The sequence below is a fragment of the Pleurodeles waltl genome, chromosome 10 (genome assembly GCF_031143425.1).
Source record: "Pleurodeles waltl isolate 20211129_DDA chromosome 10, aPleWal1.hap1.20221129, whole genome shotgun sequence".
In the NCBI taxonomy this organism is placed as follows: domain Eukaryota; kingdom Metazoa; phylum Chordata; class Amphibia; order Caudata; family Salamandridae; genus Pleurodeles; species Pleurodeles waltl.
The window spans coordinates 75,924,935-75,951,472 of record NC_090449.1 but is presented as its reverse complement, the minus strand read 5'-3'; the positions used below and the strand labels follow the sequence as shown (position 1 = coordinate 75,951,472).

At 45.2% G+C, this 26,538-nt stretch overlaps 1 protein-coding gene across 2 annotated transcripts; it reads right to left on the bottom strand.

Moving 5' to 3' along the window:
- Nucleotides 1-11,133: 11,133 nt before the first annotated feature.
- On the bottom strand, nucleotides 11,134-26,109 carry LOC138261113 (CUB domain-containing protein 2-like). 2 transcript variants are annotated; one of them, XM_069209772.1, is made up of 5 exons: nucleotides 25,940-26,109; nucleotides 24,056-24,101; nucleotides 12,996-13,105; nucleotides 12,270-12,495; nucleotides 11,134-11,381 (listed from the first exon to the last, which is right to left on the bottom strand). In XM_069209772.1, the coding sequence occupies exons 1-5, from the start codon at nucleotides 26,003-26,005 to the stop codon at nucleotides 11,377-11,379; spliced, it is 453 nt and encodes a 150-aa protein (XP_069065873.1). In that variant the 5' UTR covers nucleotides 26,006-26,109; the 3' UTR covers nucleotides 11,134-11,376. The 2 variants fall into 2 exon arrangements, with proteins under 2 accessions (XP_069065873.1, XP_069065871.1); XM_069209770.1 differs by lacking the exons at nucleotides 24,056-24,101; nucleotides 25,940-26,109 and adding an exon at nucleotides 14,754-15,119.
- Between the last annotated feature and the right edge of the window lie 429 nt (nucleotides 26,110-26,538).

Below are 26,538 nucleotides of genomic sequence, written 5' to 3'. Positions count from 1 at the left end.
TCGGGGACCCAGGCTTGGCTGTGCACAAAGGAAATCCTGGAAGAGTGCACAGGAGCCGGAGCAGCTGCAAATCACGCGGTACCCAGCAATGCAGTCTAGCGTTGGGAGGCAAGGACTTACCTCCACCAAACTTGGACTGAAGAGTCACTGGACTAGGGGAGTCACTTGGACAGAGTTGCTGAGTTCCAGGGACCACACTCGTTGTGCTGTGAGGGGACCCAGAGGACCGGTGATGCAGTCTTTTGATACCTGCAGTTGCAGGGGGAAGATTCCGTCGACCCACTGGAGTTTTCTTCATAGTTCCTGGTGCAAGAAGGAGGCAGGCTACCCCCGAGCATGCACCACCAGGAAACAGTCGAGAAGGCGGCAGGATAAGCGACACAAAGTTGCAGTGGTCGTCTTTGCAACTTTGTTGCGGTTTTGCAGGCGTCCTGAGCAGTCAGCGGTCGATCCTTTGGCAGAAGGTGAAGAGAGAGATGGAGAGGAACTCTGGTGAGCTCTTGCATTCGGTATCTGAAGAATTCCCCAAAGCAGAGACCCTAAATAGCCAGAAAAGGAGGTTTGGCTACCTAGGAAGGAGGATAGGCTAGTAACACAGGTAAGAGTCCATCAGAAGGAGTCTCTGACGTCACCTGCTGGCCCTGGCCACTCAGAGCAGTCCAGTGTGCCAGCACACCTCTGAATCCAAGATGGCAGAGGTCTGGGGCACGCTGGAGAAGCTCTGGGCACCTCCCCTGGGAGGTGCAGGTCAGGGGAGTGGTCATTCCCCTTTCCTTTGTCCAGTTTCGTGCCAGAGCAGGGCTGGGGGATCCCTGAACCGGTGTAGACTGTCTTATGCAGAGATGGGCACCATCTGTGCCCATCAAAGCATTTCCAGAGGCTGGGGGAGGCTACTCCTCCTCAGCCCTGACACCTTTTTCCAAAGGGAGAGGGTTTAACACCCTCTCTCTGAGGAAGTCCTTTGTTCTGCCTTCCTGGGCCAGGCCTGGCTGGACCCCAGGAGGGCAGAAACCTGTCTGAGGGGTTGCCAGCAGCTGCAGTGAAACCCCGGGAAAGGCAGTTTGGCAGTACCCGGGTCTGTGCTAGAGGCTTGGGGGATCATGGAATTGTCTCCCCAATGCCAGAATGGCATTGGGGTGATAATTCCATGATCATAGACATGTTACATGGCCATGTTCGGAGTTACCATTGTGACTCTATACATAGGTAGTGACCTATGCATAGTGCACGCGTGAAATGGTGTCCCCGCACTCACAAAGTCCGGGGAATTTGCCCTGAACTATGTGGGGGCACCTTGGCTAGTGCCAGGGTGCCCACACACTAAGTAACTTAGCACCCAACCTTCACCAGGTGGAGGTTAGATATATAGGTGATTTATAAGTTACTTAAGTGCAGTGGTAACTGGCTATGAAATAACGTGGACGTTATTTCACTCAGGCTGCAGTGGCAGACCTGTGTAAGAATTGTCAGAGCTCCCTATGGGTGGCAAAAGAAATGCTGCAGCCCATAGGGATCTCCTGGAACCCCAATACCCTGGGTAGCTCAGTACCATATTCTAGGGAATTATAAGGGTGTTCCAGTATGCCAATGTGAATTGGTGAAATTGGTCACGAGCCTGTTAGTGACAATTTAGAAAGCAGAGAGAGCATAACCACTGAGGTTCTGGTTAGCAGAGCCTCAGTGAGACAGTGAGACAGTTAGTCATCACACAGGGAACACATACAGGGCACACTTATGAGCACTGGGTCCCAGTGACACATACACTAAAACAACATATATACAGAGAAATATGGGGGTAACATACCAGGCAAGATGGTACTTTCCTACGCAACCCCTCCCAAACGAAGGACAATAAGACTAGCCATGACCTGATGAGTCTTCATTGTCTAAGTGGAAATATCTGGAGAGTCCATCTGCATTGGAGTGGGTACTCCCAGGTCTATGTTCCACTGTATAGTCCATTCCCTGTAGAGATATGGACCACCTCAACAATTTAGGGTTTTCACCTTTCATTTGTTTTAGCCAAAGAAGAGGTTTGTGGTCTGTCTGAACAATGAAGTGAGTGCCAAACAGGTATGGCCTCAACTTCTTCAGTGCCCAGACCACAGCAAAGGCCTCCCTCTCTCTGGCAGACCAACACTTTTCTCTATGGGTCAACCTCCTGCTGATGAAAGCAACAGGTTGATCCTGGCCCTCAGAATTGAGTTGTGATAAGACTGCCCCTACCCCTAATTCAGATGTATCAGTTTGAACAATAAATTTGTTGGAGTAACATGGGCTTTTTAGGACAGGTGCAGACCACATGGCCTGTTTCAGCTCCTCAAAAGCTTTCTGACAGCTAGCTGTCCACAATACCTTTTTAGGCATTTTCTTGGAAGTGAGATCATTAAGTGGGGCTGCAATGGAGCCATAGTTCTTAATGAACCTCCTGTAATACCCAGTGAGGCCTAAGAAGGCTCTCACCTGAGTCTGAGTTGTAGGGGGAACCCAATCCATGATTGTTTGGATTCTCCCCTGAAGTGGTGCAATCTTTTCTCCACCTACCAGGTGTCCCAGATAAACCACTTTCCCCTGCCCTATCTGGCACTTTGAAGCCTTGATAGTGAGACCTGCCTTCTGCAGGGCCTCCAAAACTTTCCACAGGTGGACCAGGTGATCATCCCAGGTGGAGCTAAAGACAGCTATATCGTCCAGATATGCTGCACTAAAAGCCTCCAACCCTTGCAGGACTGTATTCACCAACCTCTGAAAAGTGGCAGGTGCATTTTTCAAACCAAAGGGCATTACTGTGAATTGGTAGTGCCCCCCCAATAGTCGAAAATGCAGTTTTTGCTTTAGCATCCTCTGGTAACTTGATCTGCCAATACCCTGCAGTCAAATCAAAGGTGCTTAGATACTTGGCAGATGCCAGTGTATCTATGAGCTCATCTGCCCTGGGTATAGGGTGAGCAGCAGTTTTAGTTACCTGATTGAGACCTCTGTAATCCACACAAAACCTCATTTCCCTTTTTCCATCTTTGGAGTGAGGCTTTGGTACAAGCACCACAGGAGAGGCCCATGGGCTTTCAGAATGTTCAACCACTCCTAGTTCAAGCATTTTACGAACTTCTTGTTTTATGCAGTGCCTGACATGGTCAGGCTGCCTATAGATCTTACTTTTGACAGGCATGCTGTCTCCAGTATCTGTGGTGTGCCCACACCAAGAAGTGGTGCCTGGCACAGTAGAAAAGAGTTCAGAAAACTGACCTAGGAGGTTTATGCAGTTGTCTTTTTGCTCAGCAGCAAGACAGTCTGCCAAAACTACACCTTCCACTAGAGCATCCTGTTCTGTGGAAGAGAAGAGATCAGGGAGAGGGTCACTCTCTTCTTCCTGTCCTTCATCTGTTGCCATGAGCAGGGTGAGATCAGCCCTGTCATAGTAGGGTTTAAGGCTATTGACATGGAGCACCCTAAGGGGACTCCTGGCAGTGCCCAGGTCAACCAAGTAGGTGACCTCGCCCTTCTTATCAACAATGAGATGGGGTCCAGTCCATTCGTCTTGGAGTGCTCTTGGGGTCACAGGCTCCAATACCCACACTTTCTGTCCTGGTTGGTACTCAATCAGAACAGCCTTCTGGTCATGCCATTGCCTTTGGAGCTCTTGGCTGGCCTGAAGGTTTTTACTGGCCTTTTTCATGTACTCAGCCATTCTGGATCTTAGGCCGAGTACATAGTCCACCATGTCTTGCTTAGGAGCTTTTAAAGGTTGTTCCCAACCCTCCTTTACAAGTGTTAGAGGACCTCTTACAGGGTGACCAAATAGGAGTTCAAAGGGGCTGAAGCCCACTCCTTTTTGGGGTACCTCCCTGTAAGCAAAAAGGAGGCAAGGTAACAGGACATCGCATCTCCTCCTGAGTTTTTCAGGAAGTCCCATTATCATTCCTTTGAGAGTTTTATTAAACCTCTCTACCAGTCCATTTGTTTGTGGATGATAAGGTGTGGTGAATTTGTATGTTACAGCACATTCTTTCCACATGGCCTTCAAGTATGCAGACATAAAGTTGCTACCCCTGTCTGATACCACCTCTTTTGGGAAACCCACCCTGGAAAAGATTCCCAGGAGGGCTTTTGCCACTGCAGGAGCTGTAGTGGTCCTTAGACGAATAGCTTCAGGATATCTTGTGACATGGTCCACTACCACCAAGATAAACCTATTGCCTGAAGCAGTAGGAGGGTCAAGAGGGCCAACTATGTCAACCCCTACCCTTTCAAAGGCAACCCCAACCACATGCAGTAGAATAAGGGGAGCCTTTGGAGTGCCACCAGTCTTGCCACTGGCTTGGCAGGTCACGCAGGACTTACAAAAGTCTTTTGTGTCCTCTGACATCCTAGGCCAGTGAAACAGGGGGACAAGCCTTTCCCATGTTTTAATCTGACCCAAATTTCCAGCCAAATGAATGTCATGTGCTAGAGTTAGGAGGAACTCTCTGTACTGCAGGGGAATGACCAATCTCCTGGCTGCTCCAGGTTTTGGGTCCCTTGCCTCTGTGTACAAGAGGTTGTCCTCCCAGTAAACTCTATGTGAGTCACTGACATCCCCATTTTGCTGTTTGACAGCTTGCTGTCTGAGACCCTCTAATGTGGGACAGGATTGCTGTGCCACACTCAGCTCCTCCCTGGCAGGCCCCCCTCCACCCAAAAGCTCAGCAGTGTCTGCTGCCAGCTCCTCTGGTGAAGGTTCAGCACAGGGTGGAAATTCTTCTTCCTCAGAAGTTGAATCATCTGTAGAGGGAGGGATAGTAGGTATGGATTTACCCTTACTAACCCTAGCTTTAGGGAGCACTTGGTCCATTGTTCCAGGATCCAAGTCACCCTGTCCTTTTTGGCCTGAGCCCTTGTCAAAGCAAAAATATGCCCAGGAATGCCCAGCATTGCTGCATGAGCCTCCAACGCCACTTCTGCCCAAGCTGATGTCTCTAAATCATTCACTAGTAGACAGTCTACAGGTAAATCTGAGGCTACCACAACTTTCTTTGGACCAGTAACCCCCCCCCCCTCCCCCAGTTGAGATTTACAACAACCATGGGGTGGCTAAGTGTTGTTATGAGCGTCTGTCACTTGGTACTGGTGACCAAGTAGGTGTTGTTCAGGGTGTACCAGTTTCTCTATTACCATGGTAACACTGGCACCTGTGTCCCTGTAGGGCTGAACCTCAACACCATTGATTAGGGGGAGTTGCTTGTACTTATCCATATTAAGGGGACAAACAACCAAGGTGGCCAAATCAATGGCACCTTCAGAGACTAGCACAGCCTCTGTGGTCTCCCTAACAAGACCAACCCCAACTAAATTACCAAAAGTGAGCCCAGCTACTCCCTTGGATTGGCTATTAGTAGGTTTGCTCCCACCACCACTGCTATTACTAGGGGCACTAGAGGTTGCAGTAGGGGTTGTGGTAGTGGGAGGCTTGGTGCTTTTCTTTGGACAACTGGCATCAGTTGTCCAATGGCCTTTTACTTTACATAAATAGCACCATGGTTTTTTACTTGATTAGAAGAGGATTTGGACCCACCACCCCCACCAGAGTGTTTTTGTGGGCCTTATGAAGACTCATTTTTAGATTTGTCCCCACCCTTGTCTGAAGACTTACCATCCTTCTTCTTGCCATCCTTGTCACCCCCTGTATGAACTTTTCTGTTCACGCTGGTTCTGACCCATTTGTCTACCTTCTTTCCCAATTCTTGGGGAGAGGTCAGATCTGAGTCCACTAGATATTGGTGTAACAAATCAGACACACAGTTATTCAGAATATGCTCTCTCAAGATTAGATTGTACAGGCTTTCATAGTCAGAAACTTTACTGCCATGTAACCACCCCTCCAAGGCCTTCACTGAATAGTCAACAAAGTCTACCCAGTCTTGTGAGGACTCTTCTGGTTTCTCTGAACTTAATCCTGTATTGTTCAGTGGTTAAGCCAAATCCATCCAAGAGTGCATTCTTCAAAATTGTAAAATTATTGACATCACTTTCCTTAATAGTAAGGAGCCTATCCCTACCCTTTCCACTGAAAGATAGCCATAGGATAGCAGCCCACTGCCTTTGAGGGACTCCCTGTACCATACAGGCCCTCTCAAGTGCAGCAAACCACTTGTTAATGTCATCCCCCTCCTTGTAAGGGGGAACTATCTGGTGCAGATTCCTAGAATCATGCTCTTTCACAGGATTGCTATCAGGAATACTGCTGCTGCCACCATGGGGTCCAAACCCCAACCTCTGTCTCTCTTTTTCTAAGTCTAGGGATTCCCTGTCTAAAGCTAGCTGTTGCTGTTTAAGCTTCAGCCTGGTCTCTTCCACTCTCAACTTATTGAGTTCCCTTTCTAACATCTTGTCATCAGGGTGGGTGGGTTGGAAATGTTTTGACACAGAAGAAAGATTTGAATGAGCAGAGGGAGACGTGGCCGAAACAGTTGGCACCCTAACAACCTGGCCTACAGGAACAAAAACATCCCTACTGTGATGGGAGCTTCTGGTACTACCAGCATTGCTAGGTGGTCTGCTAAGGGGCAGATTAAGAAGGGCACCCTGTAACACTCTCTCAAGGGGCTCCCCTGAGTCAGAGTGGGAGCTATCTATCAACTTTGCAGATGAGGTGCACCCTGGGCCTTATCATTCTCAATAAGCATATTAGACAGTAACTCTCTAGAAGGGTTCTTTTCTACCACTAAACCTCTATCAATGCAGAGACTCCTTAGGCTCTTAAAGTTAAGATTGTCATAAGTTGTACTGACCATATTAAGAGGAATTCCTACACCACACATAATAGAAAAAGGTTTAGAGACAGATAAAAGATAGAAAAAGTTTCAGGACTTTTTAAGGAACAAGAAAAAAACTTTTTCAACTTTTTTGAAACTTTTTTGAAACTTTTTTTGAAAGTTTAGGAGTACTTTTCAGCACTTAGCAGATAGTGTAAGAGAAGAAAAGCAAATCTTTTTGGTTAGGTGTACATGGACTGAACTTGTTTTGTATATTATTCTCTTATGAAAAGTACACAATGACAAAGTGGTAAGTAGTTGCAAGTACTTATCCCACTGCTGCACAACCAATGTAGGAAGCTGGCCTGGCTTGTAGTGGATACCAAGGGGTACTTACACTCTGTACCAGGCCCAGTTATCCCTTATTAGTGTAGAAGAGGTGTTTCTAACAGCTTAGGCTGATAGAAGGTAGCTATAGCAGAGCAGCTTAGGCTGAACTAGAAGACATGCAAAGCTCCTATTATACCACTGGTGTCATATGCACAATATCATAAGAAAACACAATACACAGATATACTACAAATAAAGGTACTTTATTTTTATGACAATATGCCAAAAGTATCTCAGTGAGTACCCTCAGTATGAGGATGCCAAATATACACAAGATATATGTACACAATACCAAAAATATGCAGTAACAGCAAAAGGAAGTAATGCAAGCAATGTAAAGTTACAGTAGATTGCAATAGGAGCACATAGGTATAGGGGCAACACAAACCATATACTCCAAAAGTGGAATGCGAACCACGAATGGACCCCAAACCTATGTGAGCTTGTAGAGGGTCGCTGGGACTGTAAGAAAACAGTGAGGGTTAGAAAAATTGCCCACCCCAAGACCATGAAATGTAGGTGTAAAGAGCACCTATAACCCACAGAGAGCACGGAAGTCGTGATAGGGGGTTTCTGCAAGGAAGACCAACACCAGCAAAGCAACAACAGTGGATTTCCAGACCTGAGTACCTGTGAAACAAGGGGACCAAGTCCAAGAGTCGCAAAAATGTCGAGAGTGGGCAGATGCCCAGGAAATGCCAGCTGAGGGTGCAAAGAAGCTGCCACCGGATGGAAGGAGCTTTGGTTTCTGCAAGAACGAAGAGGTCTAGGAACTTCCCCTTTGGAGGATGGATGTCCCACGTCGTGAAGAAGCTTGCAGAGGTGTTCCCACGCAGCAAGACCGCAAACAAGCCTTGCTAGCTGCAAGGGACGCGGTTAGGGTTTTTGGATGCTGCTGTGGCCCAGGAGGGACCAGGATGTCGCCACTTGGATGAGGAGACAGAGGGTGCGCCCAGCAAGTTAGGGAGCCCTCACAGAAGCAGGCATCACCCACAGAAGTACCTGAACAGGCACTTGGAAGAGGAGTGAACCGGAGTCCACCCGAAGACACAAAAGGGAGTCCCACGACACCGGAGGACAACTCAGAAGGTTGTGCACTGCAGGTTAGAGTGTCGGGGACCCAGGCTTGGCTGTGCACGAAGGAAATCCTGGAAGAGTGCACAGGAGCCGGAGCAGCTGCAAATCACACGGTACCCAGCAAAGCAGTCTAGCGTGGGGAGGCAAGGACTTACCTCTACCAAACTTGGACTGAAGAGTCACTGGACTGGGGGAGTCACTTGGACAGAGTTGCTGAGTTCCAGGGACCACGCTCGTCGTGCTGAGAGGGGACCCGGAGGACTGGTGATGCAGTCTTTTGTTGCCTGCGGTTGCAGGGGGAAGATTCTGTCGACCCACGGGAGATTTCTTCAGAGCTCCTGGTGCAAGAAGGAGGCAGGCTACCCCCAGAGCATGCACCACCAGGAAACAGTCGAGAAGGCGGCAGGATAAGCGATACAAGGTTGCAGTAGTCGTCTTTGCAACTTTGTTGCGGTTTTGCAGGCGTCCTGAGCAGTCAGCGGTCGATCCTTTGGCAGAAGGTGAAGAGAGATGCAGAGGAACTCTGGTGAGCTCTTGCATTCGGTATCTGAAGAATTCCCCAAAGCAGAGACCCTAAATATCCAGAAAAGGAGGTTTGGCTACCTAGGAAGGAGGATAGGCTAGTAATACGGGTAAGAGCCCATCAGAAGGAGTCTCTGACGTCACCTACTGGCCCTGGCCACTCAGAGCAGTCCAGTGTGCCAGCACACCTCTGAATCCAAGATGGCAGAGGTCTGGGGCACGCTGGAGGAGCTCTGGGCACCTCCCCTGGGAGGTGCAGGTCAGGGGAGTGGTCACTCCCCTTTCCTTTGTCCAGTTTCGCGCCAGAGCAGGGCTGGGGGATCCCTGAACCGGTGTACACTGGCTTATGCAGAGATGGGCACCATCTGTGCCCATCAAAGCATTTCCAGAGGCTGGGGAAGGCTACTCCTCCCCAGCCCTGACACCTTTTTCCAAAGGGAGAGTGTGTAACACCCTCTCTCTGAGGAAGTCCTTTGTTCTGCCTTCCTGGGCCAGGCCTGGCTGGACCCCAGGAGGGCAGAAACCTGTCTGAGGGGTTGGCAGCAGCAGCAGCGGGAAAGGCAGTTTGGCAGTACCCGGGTCTATGCTAGAGGCTCGGGGGATCATGGCATTGTCTACCCAATGCCAGAATGGCATTGGGATGACAATTCCATGATCTTAGACATGTTACATGGCCATGTTTGGAGTTACCATTGTGACGCTATACATAGATAGTGACCTATGCATAGTGCACGCGTGAAATGGTGTCCCCGCACTCACAAAGTCCGGGGAATTTGCCCTGAACTATGTGGGGGCACCTTAGCTAGTGCCAGGGTGCCCACACACTAAGTAACTTAGCACCCAACCTTCACCAGGTGGAGGTTAGACATATAGGTGACTTATAAGTTACTTAAGTGCAGTGGTAAATGGCTGTGAAATAACGTGGACGTTATTTCACTCAGGCTGCAGTGGCAGGCCTGTGTAAGAATTGTCAGAGCTCCCTATGGGTGGCAAAAGAAATGCTGCAGCCCATAGGGATCTCCTGGAACCCCAATACCCTGGGTACCTCAGTACCATATACTAGGGAATTATAAGGGTGTTCCAGTATGCCAATGTGAATTGGTGAAATTGGTCACTAGCCTGTTAGTGACAATTTAGAAAGCAGAGAGAGCATAACCACTGAGGTTCTGGTTAGCAGAGCCTCAGTGAGACAGTTAGTCATCCCACAGGGAATACATACAGGGCACACTTATGAGCACTGGGTCCCTGGCTGGCAGGGTCCCAGTGACACATACACTAAAACAACATATATACAGTGAAATATGGGGGTAACATGCCTGGCAAGATGGTACTTTCCTACAGAGGCCCAGGCCAGCTTGGTTGCTGACACCTGCTTTGGGCTCCTGAGGAGCCTTAAACCTATTCTTGTTTTTTTTTTATTCCAGTAAGCGACTATTGTCCAGGCGGTAGTTCTATCCCAGTTGGATTACGGTAACATGCTGTACTTAGGAGCTAACAAGTCAATTATTAGAAGACTTTATCTGGTCCAAAATGCTGTAGCTAGGCTGCTATTCTGGCTCCTAAAGTCTTGTTCTTTGTCCAGACGTTTGTGTAAATTACACCGGCTCACTGTGGCCTTATGCGTGGTTCATAAAATTCTGTATTCCCAGAGGGCTCCAATTTTGTCTAAACTGGTTCTTCCATATTGGCCCTCCCGCTCGCTGCGCTTGGCGGATATTATTCTGGCTGAGGTTCCCCGCGTCAGGTGCATAAGGGCCGGAGGACGCTCCTTTCGAGCCAAGGGCCCTGCCGGCTGGAACTTGCTACATTTTTACATCAGGAACACTGAGAACCCCCTGTGTTTTAGGAAGATTTTAAAGACTTGGCTTTTTTTCCTCCAGCACCTTGCAGAGCACTGCTCCTTCACTTTTAGCAGTAGCAGTTCCTTCCACCGCTCAGGCTTAGCACTGGGAAGCCCCGTTGCTGCGGCAGCCATGCACTTTACAAACCCATTCACATAACATAACATTATACATTCACAATGTAGCATATTGAACTTGTCAATTGGAATTTACACTTATCCAATCTTGACCTATTAAATTACATTATGATAAGATGTGATGTTTCTAGTAATAATTCCCATTCTGGTACATTCAGTTCCACTTTTCTATTCCTATTGTAAATGTTAGTAATACCATTGCCTTAATGCAAGGCTGGATACAAATAATATGAGAAATAAAATATGGATTCTAAACTGCTAAACATTTTTGATTTCTAGAATGTTTTATAAAGAAAATTGTCTCAATTTGTAATTACTGTTTGGGTTTTGTCACACTGCTCTATCACTTTGGGTCTGCGTTCGTGATATATATCTCTCCGTATAAAGGCACGAACAGTCCATGGTTTCATTAAACAAAAATATTTTCACAAGAAATTTGTAGAAAAGTGATATTTTATTAAACTATGTATATTATGAAAAAAACATTAAATAACACACACAGTTTTTCATACAATCTACATTAAGCGAAGCAAAAGCGTTGGAATTAACGCAGCAGATGCTATAAATCCATCAAATGGACAATTCTTCTCTTCTTTGGAAACGTGTGTACCAAAGGCTGGGTCTGGCCAAATTCTCCATTGTTGCAGAACGTTGTTTTGTGCAGTGCGCTTGTCATGGTTATTCTAGAACAGAAAATAAAAATGAGTTAGTGTTATGAAGTCTTTCTTTCTTCCTCCTGCAGCAGGAATTAGAAATACGCATAGCACCTGGAAGAATCTAATGCAAAGATCTCAGCTGCTCCATGTCGGCCCCTTGTCAGGTATAGAAATGTGAGCAAGCCCAGGTTCTTCTTTACATTCTGGTACTGGTACTTTTGCTTTTCCCAGAACGTGGAGGACATACAGGCACACACTCCCACAACACAGAATGGCAGGAGCCCTGGAAGGCAGAGTGAAGGGCCCTGGGGGTTCCCACCATCCATAATATCCACTCCCCTCCTCCCACAAGCAGGCCAGATGAGGGCTACACAAAGAGCTTGGCCAAGCGGAAGGTCCTGAAGTTCTATCAGCCCCTGCGGTGCAGACGCTTCGTGGATCTATGTTTCACCTCGGCAGGTCCAGAAAGCAAAAACTATGACTACGGTTGCTACACAGAATTGACACTGAACAACTTGAGACATCTGGCACAGCAACTACCATCACCAACCACTTTCAGAGTTTGGAGGGAAATGAAAATCCTCCATTTTCTGGAGGAAAGTAATACAGAGTAGAATCCAATGGCAATTCAGACAGATGAGGGCCAATGCTTTTGACAGTCATCATGGTGTTCACCCTCCATTGTACAGAACACATTCTGGTACTAACATTAATCCTGTGCCAACCACTGCAACTACAGTGAAATGCAACATGCGTGAACACTGTACAGCACATACCGCGACCCGAGCTGCCTGTTGGTGTTTGGATGAGTTCAGAGACAATGTCCACCAGCCAATCAAAACAAGGGACCAAAGGTGGTCTTGAGTATTACGTTTTGTTCAAAAAGTCTGAACCTAGCAAGGGCTGTGGTCTTACCTGCAGTGTAACGTAGTTTAAACCCCCTCATCTGCACAGTTCTGTCACTGGAGAAGATTATTTGCACAGAGCTTCTGAAAGACACCCAAGTGTTGGGTGCAACAGTGCCGCAGTATTTGCTTTTCGGAATGTATACTGGAATTTCAGATAGGTCATCAAACTTCATGAAGTCGAACGTACAATTCATGCCACTTTCCAACTCAAAATCTACAAATGTTATGTTCACCTGTGAGAAAGGGAAAGGCACCGTTAAATACCACAAAGCAAATGATTATTGTATTCCAGCAAAGCAGCCCTTTTAGTACCACCCACCAGCAGGAGGCAGTGTGGGGCACATTACTTATGTAAATAACAGCAGATCTTTCATTCCCACCAAGAGGTGTCGCTGTGTGGCCATTACATGGTGTGTCTGTGTGGAAGATGAACGTAATCTATTCTCGATTACTGTTATTTTCTTACCTTGTTAACCCTTGCCTTCCTTACATTTTTTTACAAAAATTGCCATTTTGTGAATTTTGGGGCAAATCACAAAATCCTGGAGAGTTTGACTAAACCATGACAAGTCACATAGGACACGTGACTTGAATAACAAACATATATTATGAAACATCCTGGGATGACCGGTCTGAGCCCCACCAACAGAATTGATAGCCACCCTGGTATTGATGTTAATAGGAGGATGTGCCTTTGGATGCATTGAAGAGTCTAAGTGTGAACCTCTCTTACCAGTTTAGTGGCTCTGATGATCCAGGTGCACTGTGTAGATCTTGGGTACTGCAGAGGATAGTATGGGGTGGTTATTTCTCCAGACTTAGCCGTCAGTGTGCCACCACAAGCTGCAAGAACATTTAAAATTTTACTCATCATTGACACATACAGAAGGTAACCTTCATGGGTTCTCCTATGACAAAGCAGGCAACCTCACAGGTATGCTTTAACATCATGCACAAGCCATCGTTTCTTGCAGAGTTGAGGGAACAGACCACTTCTGAAGCCCTTTATGTCTGTTAGATGTTTTTATTCAGCACCCTGGCTTCTATGTCACAATAACAAACATATAGGAAAGTACAGATTTACTATTGTTAACTTTGCCTAACTTGAAGATATAATGGTAGTCTAAACTGTGGATTCCATATTTTTGCAGAGCTATATTTTTGTACCATTTTTTTATTAACCGTCCCTCCCACTCCCAACTGATCTTGGTCTATTGCCCTAGAACTGGCTGACATTGTGCACAGGTGACTATTTTGGCAAATACCTGTTTTCCCAAAAACTGGTCTGCTCTACAGCAATGTTTCAATATGATTTTAATGGATACATTGCCTAAGGATCATTCATCCACATTCATCATTTGCACTAAATGGAAGAAAGCCACTGTCTGCTGCACCCCCCCCATCTCCCCCCTCCCCACCAGAAACACATAAAGGGAATGGAAAAAACCTTGGTCAATCAAGTTAATATTCAAAGGAAACTGTGGCTCTAATGATGCACAACACCTTCTGTCTGAGGGATCACCCCTTCCTATATTAGAACCAAGTTTCCCTCTTCCAGTGGCAGCTCTTGTTTCTGAATACCTGCTACTTTACGCTTTCTGAGCCTGACTTACCACACATTCACAAACACCAAGTCTTCGTTGGCTGCATGGAATATCTGTTTATGTGGAGATTGTAGACTCAACCGCACCCCAGTAAAGGAATGTTATCAGCATCCTCTACTCTGTTCAGTGTTTGCATGCCTCATATTTCCTTGCACCCAGAGTCTATTGCTCCCACCCAAAGCTAGATCTGGCCACCGAGCTTGAGCTAATGTGAGCTGATATGTTGTCTTCTCCAGGAAGAAGCAGCTCCAGAACGATGCAATGATATGGAGGTACCTAACACACTGGAATATGCTCCGATTGCAGCGAGAGCCCATTAGCAGCACACTGGATGCTCTTATTACAATGATGGCACACAGGGAGCTGTTCTTATTATAGAGACAGCACACTAAAACAGAACCATTCTAACACTTCACTGAAAAAATACTGATGTGATGGAAAAAGACAAAATTCAGAAAAAGACACATAAATATGTTTTATGGCTATTGAGTCAGCTTTGCAGATGAAACCACCTTCCTAACTTTTTAGTTGTGTGGTCCACGTTGTAAAGTTGTATAATATATTGAAGATTCAGAATCCTGTGGTTCTCCTTTTAAATTTGTAACAATGTCAACTCAGTAGTAAAACTGTGAAATAAAGCAAAGGTTATTGCAACTTTAAGCCCAAGGGCCCGATTCTCAAAGAGCCTCTACACTCATGGCGAAGGCGCCGCAGTCATCGCGAGGGGGGGCGCATTATTGGCAGGGCCTTTGCACTGCAGTTTCTCATTATGGAGGCCCCACCACAAGGGCAATCCCCCCACCATGAATGCAGTGCCTCCAACACGAGTACAGAGGCCCTTTGTGATTGGGTCCCACGTGTTTTCAGGTTGTGGTTGTAATACCTACCTCGATCATTGGAAACAGTGGTGGTAGTTCCCAGAGTAGTTGGAGTTGTTGTTGCCTTTGTGGTTGTAGTTTCAGTTGTTTTGGTCGTTGTCGTTGGAGTGCTGGTAATTATCTTCATCAACGCAGTGGGAGCCTTTACAGTGGTGGAGGTCGCTGAAGTGGGGGTGGTGGTTGTTGCTGCTGTGGTGGTGGTTGTGGTCTTCATCGTCGTACTTGGAGTGCCGGTGGTCGTAGGTGTTGTGGTGGTTGGAGTGGTAGTGGTGGTGGTTTTTGCTGAAGTGATGGACTGAGAGGGCAGGGCAGTCCTCTGAGGATTCAGAGGTCGCTGGTCCCTGGGGAGAGCGTCGCTGGAGCAGTGTCTTTAGAAGTGGGGAGACAGGACGGTAGAGCTGGGGCCAAAGCAGTTGGTGTCTCCGTCTTCTCTGCAGGGTTTTTCAGCTTAGCAGTCCTCTTCTTCTTAGGTTGCAGGAATCTGAGTTCCTAGGTTCTGGGGAGCCCCTAAATACAGAATTTAGGGGTGTGTTTAGGTCTGGGAGGGCAGTAACCAATGGCTACTAGCCCTGAGGGTGGCTACATCCTCTTTGTGCCTCCTCCCAAGGGGAGGGGGTCACATTCCTATCCCTATTGGGGGAATCCTCCATCTGCAAGATGAAGGATTTCTAAAAGTCAGAGTCACCTCAGCTCAGGTTGCCTTAGGGGCTGTCCTGACTGGCCAGTGACTCCTCCTTGTTTTTCTCATTATCTCCTCCGGCCTTGCCGCCAAAAGTGGGGCCGCGGCCGGAGGGGGCGGGCAACTCCACTAGCTGGAATGCCCTGGGGTCCTGTAACAAAGGGGGTGAGCCTTTGAGGCTCACCGCCAGGTGTTACAGTTCCTGCAAGGGGGAGGTGATAAGCATCTCCACCCAGTACAGGCTTTGTTACTAGCCACAGAGTGACAAAGGCACTCTCCCCATGTGGCCAGCAACATGTCTCGAGTGTGGCAGGCTGCTAAAACCAGTCAGCCTACACAGTAGTTGGTTAAGGTTTCAGGGGGCACCTCTAAGGTGCCCTCTGGGGTGTATGTTACAATAAAATGTACACTGGCATCAGTGTGCATTTATTGTTCTGAGAAGTTTGATACCAAACTTCACAGTTTTCAGTGTAGCCATTATGGTGCTGTGGAGTTCGTGCATGACAGACTCCCAGACCATATACTCTTATGGCTAAGGTTTTGCTTAGACACTGTAGGGGCACAGTGCTCATGCACTGGTGCCCTCACCTATGGTATAGTGCACCCTGCCTTAGGGCTGTCAGGCCTGCTAGAGGGGTGACTTATCTATACTGCATAGGCAGTGTGAGGTTGGCATGGCACCCTGAGGGGAGTGCCATGTCGACTTACTCGTTTTGTCCTCACCAGCACACACAAGCTGGCAAGCAGTGTGTCTGTGCTGAGTGAGGGGTCCCCAGGGTGGCATAAGATATGCTGCAGCCCTTAGAGACCTTCCCTGGCATCAGGGCCCTTGGTACCAGGGGTACCAGTTACAAGGGACTTACCTGGATACCAGGGTGTGCCAATTGTGGAAACAAAAGAACAGGTTAGGGAAAGAACACTGGTGCTGGGGCCTGGTTAGCAGGCCTCAGCACACTTTCAAATCGAAACTTAGCATCAGCAAAGGCAAAAAGTCAGGGGGTAACCATGCCAAGGAGGCATTTCCTTGCAGGATGTTAATATTGATTGGAAGCTGTGAAAAGAATGAACCTTGTTGTTGGCATATGAGAGTGCTATTTTACTACTAATGTATTTCTGATGGGGTGCAGTTGCACCTGCTTGCTTCAGTGGCTTATTCATGGGAGTTATTTCTATGCGTGGTGTAGTGTCTTGAGTTTAGAATGGAATCTTAGTAGATTCCTTTATAGAACGGTCGGGGGACGTGCAAGGAGAAGGGAGAGGAGAGTTGGAGAGTGTCGGTTGGTAGCGCCGGTGGCTGAGGTCTTTTTTCCTGATTTATGTCTTAATAAACTTATCTCTTCGGAAGAACTGAAGAATGGATTTCGTGAATTAATCTACACAGAATACAACACTTGGCGACGAGCGTTTTACGATTGAATTCTACAATTAAGACCTCAACATCAAGATATGCAGCGTGGAATTTCTACCGTTATGTTGAAGCTGTGAGTCTCTCGTTTAGTGGGAATTCCTTTGTTTTCAAACATTACTAAATTTGGAATCACCTGTTTAACAAGCTGACCTGCTCTTTTAACGGATTGCATATACCTCGCGCTCACCGATAGTGGTCTCGTGACGCTTTTCAGTCAAGCAAGCGCACGTGCCATCCTCTCTCTCTCGTGTTTTTTTTTTTGTCTTAACTCCTCAACTCAACATGAGCAACATGGAAATAGACAAGAGACTATATTTCTTTTACTAGAGTCTGGTACGCTAACCTGCAACTCCTGTGAATTCTTTTGGCTGCCATTTTTTTTTTTTTAATAAAGAGAAGGATATAGTGATTTCTTATTACTATTGGAATTCAACTATCATATATTTTCTTGTGTTTTTTCTCTTCTATTTTTTTTGTCTTTTCATCGAAAATTGATAATGCAGAATGTATCTGCTCCACCATTTTTTTTATCCTCCCCAAGTGAACCACCAATCCAATGGTTGAAATGGAAAAAAGTATTCTCACATTATGCCAGAGTGTGTGGTACGTCTTTAAGTGCCGAAAGAAGAACCTCCCTTCTAATGCATTACTTAGGGTCAGAAGGGCAAGATATTTTTGAACATCTTCCAGAACTTCAAGACCAAGAGGCCACTAACCTGAATGAATTTGAGATTTGTATTAAAAAATTGGACGTGCACTATCTACCCAAAATCAGTACCGTTCTTGAGAGATTTCATTTTGGGAGACGCACTCAACGTTCAGGGGAAACAATTGAACAATATATAACAGAATTACGCAAGTTAGCTTCTACATGTAATTTTGGATCTTCCTTAGAGGAGAGGCTAAGAGATCAGTTAATGCTAGGTAGTTCTTATGAAAAAGCCTGGGAGAGCATGAGGCATAAACACAATCCTTTACAAGACGTGGTGTTGGCTGCTAAGAATGTTGAACATGCGAAAGCCTGTACGGAAGTTTTAAGGAAGGAATTGCCTTCGACTTCAAGTGGTTTTGAAACTGGAAAGGGAGACTTTATACATACCATACAAAAATCTAAAGTTGCCAACAAAAATATTGAGTCTAGTAAGACTGTCAGTGGATTTCACCAAGGGAAGTGCTTCAGATGTGGCAATGAAGGCCATTTCGCAACCAATAAAGGATGTCCTGGGTGGAAAGCTATGTGTAAATCCTGTGGGAAGAAGGGACACTTCACCAGATGTTGCAGATCTACAAGAAGCTTGAAGAAAGTTCAAGAAATTGATTTAAGTGAAGGAAATCCGGAGGAAAGTTACAATATTTTTCAAGTTAAAGGTTTTTCTCCAAATGGCCCATTAGAAGAAGTCAAAGTCAACGGGAATATTGTTAAAATGCTGTTTGATTCAGGAGCCAAGATAACTTTGATTCCAAAGACATTTTATGATCATAAATTGGCTGGGCATGTTCAAATATTCAAACCGGACATCAAACCTAGAGGTTATGGGGGTGTTCCAATACCTCTTCTGGGATATTTTTGGGGAACCATTGAGTTTAGTGACATAATTATTTCTGGAAAGATATATATTTCTATGAAGGGTGATTCTCTAATAAGCTGGTTACACCAGCGAGGTCTAAACGTAATTTTAGATCCAAATGCTGACTTCCCTGTGTGTAGTAGGAAGAGTATTGCTAGCTCTCTGTCCGTTGATTCTGTTAATGTGCTAGGGGAAAATTCATCAAGTAGTGAGCAAGAAAGTAGTATGTCTTGGATGAAAGAATTCCCAGAAGTATTTAACAAAAAGATTGGATGTCTTAAGAATGATTTGCACTTAATAAAGTTGAACTCCAATGCTAATCCAAAAATAGCTAAAGTTAGAGGGGTACCGTTATCAGTGCGAGACAGTATGAAGATGGAGTTGGATAGGTTGGTTAGTGAAGGGATTATACAGAAGGTGGAGGCTACAGAGTGGTTGTCTCCAGTAGTTATGGCTTGCAAGGGTAATGGGGAGGTGAGATTATGTGTAGATTTGAAAGAGTTGAACAAAATGGTGGTAGTGGATCACTACCCTCTGCCCAATATATGTGAGTTGTTGTGCTTCTTAGATGGTGCCAAGCATTTTTCGTCACTAGATTTGGCATCCGCCTATCATCAGATAAAGTTACATCCAGACTGTCAGGAATTAACTGCTTTTGTTACACCGTTTGGTACATTCAAATACACAAGAATGCCGTTTGGGTTGATTTCAGCTGCTGCTGTGTTTCAAAGAAGCATGGAACATATTCTGAAGGGTTTAGAAAGAGTCAGAGTTTACCAAGATGATGTATTAATTGTGGCTTCGTCTGAAAAAGGACATGATGTGCGGGTGAGAGCAGTATTGTCAAAGCTGAAGGATGCAGGTTTGACTCTGAAGAAAACAAAATGTAAATTTAATGTTGCAGAAATTGAGTATTTGGGTCATATCATAAGCAGCACTGGGATTAGACCAAAAAATGACTTAGTCAATACCATCAACAGTATGAGATCTCCTCAAACTAAGGAGGAAGTATTTACATTTTTGGGTATGACTGAGTTTTATAGTAAGTTCATTCACAACATGGCTCAAAATACTACACCCATAAGAGAACTTTTGCGTAAAGGGAAGGAGTTCCGTTGGACAGAACATTGTGAAGAAGAATTTTGTTTTTTGAAGCAATGCTTGAATTCAGCTCCAAATCTAGGTAGCTTTGACTGTAGAGATGAGACTTGGGTTGTGACTGATGCCAGTTCCAAAGGTTTAGGAGCAGTGCTAATGCAAAGGAAGAATGGACTAGAACGGACAATTTTATTTAGTTCACGTGCATTGAGAGGAGCTGAGTATAACTATTCTGTGGTTGAAAAGGAGGCGCTTGCTGTGTATTGGTCGGTATGCAAACTAAGGAAGTTTTTGTGGTGAAGGAAGTTTTTGGTTAAAACTGACCACAAACCACTGAAGGAAGTATTTGGTAAGAAAGGGATTGACCTAGTGTCTCATAGGAAACGTAAGTGGGTTGTGGCATTACAGGAATTTAACTTCGAGGTGACATATATCCCTGGTGTGGACAATGTCTTGGTTGATTGTCTTTCAAGATTGGTGGAGATTGGATGCGAGCTGGAGGATGATTGTGAAGATTCTGAGGAGAAAATCAGAGTGTGTGCGATTTCGGAAGGAATTATTTCTGAGGATCAATGGAAAGATGAGTTGAAGAAGGATGATGTTTTAATAAAGGTTATGTTTAATGTATGTAATACTTGGTGTGAAAAAAATAAATGTGAAGAAGGTATGAGAGGCTTTTGGCAAATCAGGAATGAATTATCTGTGTTGGATGTACTACTCATGAGGGGCACAAAATTAATTCCACCTGCTGCTGTGAGGAATGTGTTGATAAAGCATGCTCACGCTAGTCATATGGGCATAGCCAAAATGAAAGAAAGAGTAAGGGAAGGATACTGGTGGCCTGCCATGGACATAGAAATTGAAAGACTGGTTAGAAACTGTGTTGAATGCTCTCAGTGTGATAAGGGTTTGAAGTGTAGGACACAACCCATGGTTGTGAGAGAACAAGCTAGTGGCCCATGGTCTGATATTTCAATTGACATTTTGGGGGGCATAAAATGTCATTCTTGTGACAGATATGTTTTAGTATGTATTGACATGTTTTCACGTTGGCCAGAAGTAAAAATTGTGAATTCAGTAGAGTCTAAAGTTGTCATGGGATTCTTAGAAAGCTTATTTGAGAAAGAAGGGTTTCCTTCTTCAATTTATTAGACAATGGTGTACAATTTGTCTCCAATGAGATGGAGAAATTTCTTCAAGAAAGAGGGGTAAGACATAAAAGGGCTGCTTTATACCATCCTGAAAGTAATGGCGTTGTGGAAAGGTTTATTAAGGTGTTGAAAGAAAGTATACAGTTAGCAGTATCGACGGGCAGTAATTGGGAAAGTGTTGTATATCAAAAAGTGAGGGAGTACCGTTTTACCCCGCATTCGTCCACTGGGGTTTCGCCGTTCAAATTGTTTAGAGGAAGGAGACCTAATACTCACATCATGCCTTTGTGGGTTTTTGAGAAAAGAACATTGGTTGACAATCAAGTTGACAATACTGGGGAATGGAGAGAGAGAGAGAAAGAGAAAATGTTGAGTAGGAAGGTGGTGTTTGATGAGAGAAATGCTGTTAAGGAGACAGTAGTGAGAGTGGGAGACTGTGTTAAAATAAAGTCTCCTAAGAAGTTAGGTTCATCTGGTTTTAGTCAACCTTTTAAGGTGATCAAGGTATTTAGGAATGCTGTGAATCATAGGGTGTGGAACCTTAATAGAGTAGCTAAGTTCATTCCCATCAAAAAAAGTGAGTTGGTGGGGAGGAGCTTAGAAAATAGCTCCTCAAGCAGTGAATCTGTACAAGGATACAAATCTCAACGTGTTCGGAAACGTCCTTCTTACATGAAAGATTATGTCTTGTAATGTTATTAGTATGATATACACACGTTGCATACGCATACATAAAAAAAAAAATTATAATGTTATCTTGTAAAGTTAAGTTTATACATATGTTGTACATCTATTTAATAGTGAATTGAGGGAGGTGGTGTAGTGTCTTGAGTTTAGAATGAAATCTTAGTAGATTCCTTTATAGAACGGTCGGGGGACATGCGAGGAGAAGGGAGAGGAGAGTTGGAGAGTGTCGGTTGGTAGCGCCGGTGGCTGAGGTCTTTTTTCCTGATTTATGTCTTAATAAACTTATCTGTTCGGAAGAACTGAAGAATGGATTTCGTGAATTAATCTACACAGAATACAACACTTGGTGACGAGCGTTTTACGATCGAACTCTACAATTAAGACCTCAACATCAAGATATGCAGCGTGGAATTTCTACCGTTATGTTGAAGCTGTGAGTCTCTCGTTTAGTGGGAATTGCTTTGTTTTCAAACATTACTAAATTTGTAATCACCTGTTTAACAAGCTGACCTGCTCTTTTAACGGCATATACCGGTGATGCTGGTGCAATGAGGATGTATCAGAGGTATGATGGAAGGACCTGGTCATATGGGACTGCAGCTAGCATGATTATGTGGCAATTTTACATGAGCTGATGAGGTGGTATAACATGGACCGCTGTAAACTGAGGCTGGTATAAATAAGATGGTGGGCATATGGGGCTGCAGGTAGCAAACAATGGCTGTTTCTTAGCATAGCAAGGCTTTTTCCAGTGTGTGCTTGTCAGTGACGGTCCCTTAGCAAGTGAGGCAGTATCTATCAAAAGGAGAATGTATTTACGCAAGAAGTGCCATATCTAGCTATGGGAACCTGCACCTGGTTATGTAAGGCTGTCTCAGGAATAAAATAGCAGTACCTGGGCATGTGTGTATGTACCTGGCACATGATGGTTACACGGGTCCGCAACTTCAATACCTGAGCATGTAAATTTGTACCAGGACAGCCGTGGTCGTGGCTGTGCATGGAAATGTGAAACCATACATGAACACGAGAAACTGTGGCTGTGTATAGTCTGCTATATCTGGCACATGATCACAATATCTGGTCCTGGGATGGTTTACCTGGGCACTTGAGCCTGAGCATGTCAAGCTACACACGGGCATCTGAGGGTGTAGCGGCCATAGACAACTGAAGGCAGTCTGGGAAGGCCGACCATCTGGATTTGCCAGTGCTAATTTAAAGATCAAAGTATTTGCTTAACAGGGTTTGGGTGGGTAGAGTAATTGTGTAATTAACCGAGACCCCTTAATTGGAGGCGACAGAACTATGAAACAAAATGGGGAGTTTTGCATACCTAATTAAAATGTAAGCACACATTGTGAAATAAAAAATGTATGTCGTCTAGTCTGACACATTAGTGAGAAAGACTCTCCTTTTCACTACAGACCTTCCCGCACTGCACTTTGGGGGTCATGCCATGTGAGAAGTTCTACAGTACAGCTGGATGTCAAACCATAGCACATAGGGTAATCTAATAGTGACTGAAAGGCCACATGGAGCACAATGCTGCAACCTTAGCCAACCTCACCCTTGCTAGGTGCTGACCACATGGGAACCCTGCTTCCCAACGCACTGGGATGCTGTAACCAGGTAACATGTCCTTGGCTACAGATTAGATGCATCTAATTGTCACTCAGCTACACTGCCGTTTGCAAGACGAATAAAGAAAAGACAGTAAAATTAGAAAACTGCAGTGCTTAAAATAAATAGAAGACGAGTCGATAGCAACTGGACTGGGAACAGATATTTCCCATGTAAGCTGCAGATCACTTGTAACAGTTATTTCTGCTGGTAGATGCTGGACCCCGTGGGAATCATTCTACACTACAAATGCGTCAATTAGATATTACTGTAAAGATGCTATAGTGCTACCAGATGAACAGTGCTGGGGTGTAGCTCCCAGAACATGGACTACTACGTTGGAGAGAGCTCAAACCTTCAGGTAACGTTACGTAACCACAAAACTTATTTCATCTCAATGCACAGATAGAGAAGAGTCAATTTTGTGCAGCAGAAGTGCCTTATCTAATATGGAAATGATAATTTTGCATTTTGGCATGGCATCTCTCCTTTGCTTAACACAGGCCATACATGAGTTTTCCCATCTAGTCATTCTCCTTCAAGATGTGTGGAGTATACTGGTCGGAGTGATGCTCGGAGGAGCACTGACCAAGCACATCGACCAATGGAGGTTTCTGCCTCTTCTCCCCTCCCGCCCCAGGACCAGCAACCCATTTTGGGGAAACATACATCATTATCTATGACTCTTAAAAGTATGGAACATCCGTATGTATCACAAAAATACAAAGAGTATTTTCAATTTGCTGTCATCCCTCCTTGCACTCCATGCAAGGTATCCCTTCTTCACAAAATAGTAAAGAAACCTGTGTTTCTAAAAATCGAGTCTCTTTATTTATAAGCATCATGAGAAGGCACTGATCAAAACGTCCCATGACATGAAAAACTCCCAGGCTGTGGAAAAATCATGAGCCTTGTGAAAAAATAAAGAGAGATAGAAATTCAAGATAGCTGGCAAATGTACCATTTTTTTTTTATAGTCGCAGACATCTGATTAAAACACAGGAGATTAAATATTCTACCCCAATGAGTATCTGTTCCACAAAGTGTAAAACATATGCAGAAATCTATTACAAACTGTATCCCAAGCATACTATGCTCACCTTCCAGGTCTCTCTTCAGTCTATGATTTCTCTCCAAAAGAGGATTCTGGGGGGGGAAAAAAAATCATCACTTGGAACCACGGTTTATTTCAAGAAACTAAAAGCCTCATACAGGCTAATGCTAAATGCAGCACTTGAGGGCAGTTACTCAATATGAAACCTGAGCAGGAGGGGTTAAATCAATGCAATCCTATATAATCCCCATCAACAGACAGGCGTGTTGTGAATTCAAAATATCCCTTCCTTAAACATGGCATTCACTCCTCTTTCGATGTAGGGCCTAGATTACGTAGGTTGCACAGGTTGTATGCAGATTTGTTGTCAAATGTCCATGTTACATATTTGCCCCAATATTTACAGTAGCTTTCTGTATGTATGTTTGTGGTTCTAAAGGGGCTAGGAGGTGGGTACAAACATTTCAATTTTGGGTAAAATGCTATGCTTTCTTTTGAACAGTTATTTTGTCTCTGGTTGCTTTCAAAATCAATTAGGAATAATCTTACTGAGTAAAAACCTTTTCGACTTGTTTTAAGGTAATGTTTAAAAGTGGGAAAATGCCACATTTTATTATTTTGTTTTACCTGTCTTGGAAGGAAAATACTAGTCATGCTGGTAAAATACTGATCGGGTGACATCCCTAGTGAAACAGGAATGCCAAATTGCACCAGCACAAGTGCAGCCTATATAATCCAGAAATATATGTGCAAAATGTCACTAGCAGTCACGCACAAAATGTAACTCCCACCTAGACTTAAAACACAGAGGTCTACAACTGCTTGACTGCTCAGATTTGCAAAATAATGGCTGTTGAAGTAAAGTCACAATGATGCAGTGTGTACTGTATGCTTCTTTTAACACCAGCATCCATTGGTGGGTTTTTAAGAACAATAATATACCACGCCACGCGCGCACCTCAAGAGCAAAAGTTTTAGTGAAAGCGTTGTGGCGCGCGGGTAGGGACAACGTAGTTCACAAGCAGTCTCGCCTCTACCAGGCAGCGTCAGACTAACCTAAACTTGCGCACCCTGTAACGTCCCGCCGACGCGAGCGCATTACGTCATTGCGCCTGTTGTCTCCCAAAACCTTCCAGACATGCACACAGTACGTCTTTCTGCGTAGGTGTGAGTTGTTACAGTGACATCCATGAGAATGTGCGTAAAAATAAAGTTTGGTGTCTATATAAAGTTTCTGGTAACAAATTAATACACCTGTCTGTAAGTTTATCTACTAGGACAAATGTTTGTGGAAATTCTAGATCCATTAAGTAGGCACGCCCCTGCCAAAATGCAAAGAGGTAAGGCTAGGGTGCCTAGGAGACCCTGAGACAAAGAAGGAATATTGTCCCGTCAGATGTGATGTGCAGTCGGCCACTAGAGGCCTGTATCGCTCCCCCTAACGCTCTAGTGAAAGATGTTTGGCTCTGATGGAGTCCACCCAGTTCTGGAACTAGAGGGGCACTTGGACTCCCCGCAGAGAGTGCAATCTGAAAAGAGTAGTTATTACCAGTGCACGACATGGAAAAATAGAAGCGTAGGTACTCTGCACCACGGTAACTGCTTGTTTCTGAGAAGTGCCGGTTCTCTCCAATTATAAGTATGACGTTTTTTCTTGAGAAGTGCAGCTACTCTCCCTCAGAATAAAAAAGTGCCGGCACTCAGTACCGGACAGTACCGACCCATTTAAAGCACTGGTAAACATCACCTTGTTTTCCGAGGAAGAGATGGCGTGCTCGCCCAGCTACTTCTTAGATTAAAACAATAAAGTGACGAATGCTTACATTCATTAAATACACCCGATTTTCCCCCTCGCCCCCCCACACACAACCGACACATGAAGTGGTAGAAACAAAATCTGAAGCGCTCTTCCCGCTGAAGCAAGACTTACCAGTGCAGGGAGTGCCCACCCGGTGGCACAGAGTGCCAGCAGCCCCATCAGTGCCAGGGCGTGCATGGTGCAAGCAGTTTCTGAGACAGCAGGGGCTCGGGTGCCGTGTGCCAGGCAGAGGGCGCGATGCTTCGTGCCGCAGGAGTGGCCAAATATGAGGCGCCATCCCCGGTTTAAGCCCTTTATACTCTGTCATTCGAACCACACCCCCTACCCAGGGGCATTCGCCGAGGCCGAATCAATCCCATGGACAACAGTTCCTGGGAAATGACAGCAGATAGCTATTCTGAGGCTAGTGAGTGTCTAAGAAAGTGTGAAAACCGCATGTAATCGCGGTGGGCGAAAAACAACGATCCTCGCATGGGGACACATTCTCATATGAAGTGTCTTTGTTTAATAGGAGGTGACCCCTGCATTGGGAAATTCCAGCTTCCCTTCTGAATTGCTTCAAGGTGTTCTCTAGGGGTCTGAAGTCACTGACCCGGGGTTCAAACGAGTCTTGGATAAGGCGGTCCCCACTTCACCCGGCTAGTAAAGAAAGTGTGATCATATATTCATTCGTCGTGTTATACTGTATTGTAATCCCACATATATAATTC

What these genes read in the sequence shown, in the direction of transcription:
- LOC138261113 (XM_069209770.1), bottom strand. Translation starts at nt 14,958, where the DNA reads ATGAAGACCACAACCACCACCACAGCAGCAACAACCACCACCCCCACT. An exon ending in CACTGTTTCCAATGATCGAG is followed by an intron (nt 13,106 to 14,753) that starts GTAGGTATTACA and finishes ATGTTCTTGCAG; the next exon opens with CTTGTGGTGGCACACTGACG. An exon ending in TCATCAGAGCCACTAAACTG is followed by an intron (nt 12,496 to 12,995) that starts GTAAGAGAGGTT and finishes CCTTTCTCACAG; the next exon opens with GTGAACATAACATTTGTAGA.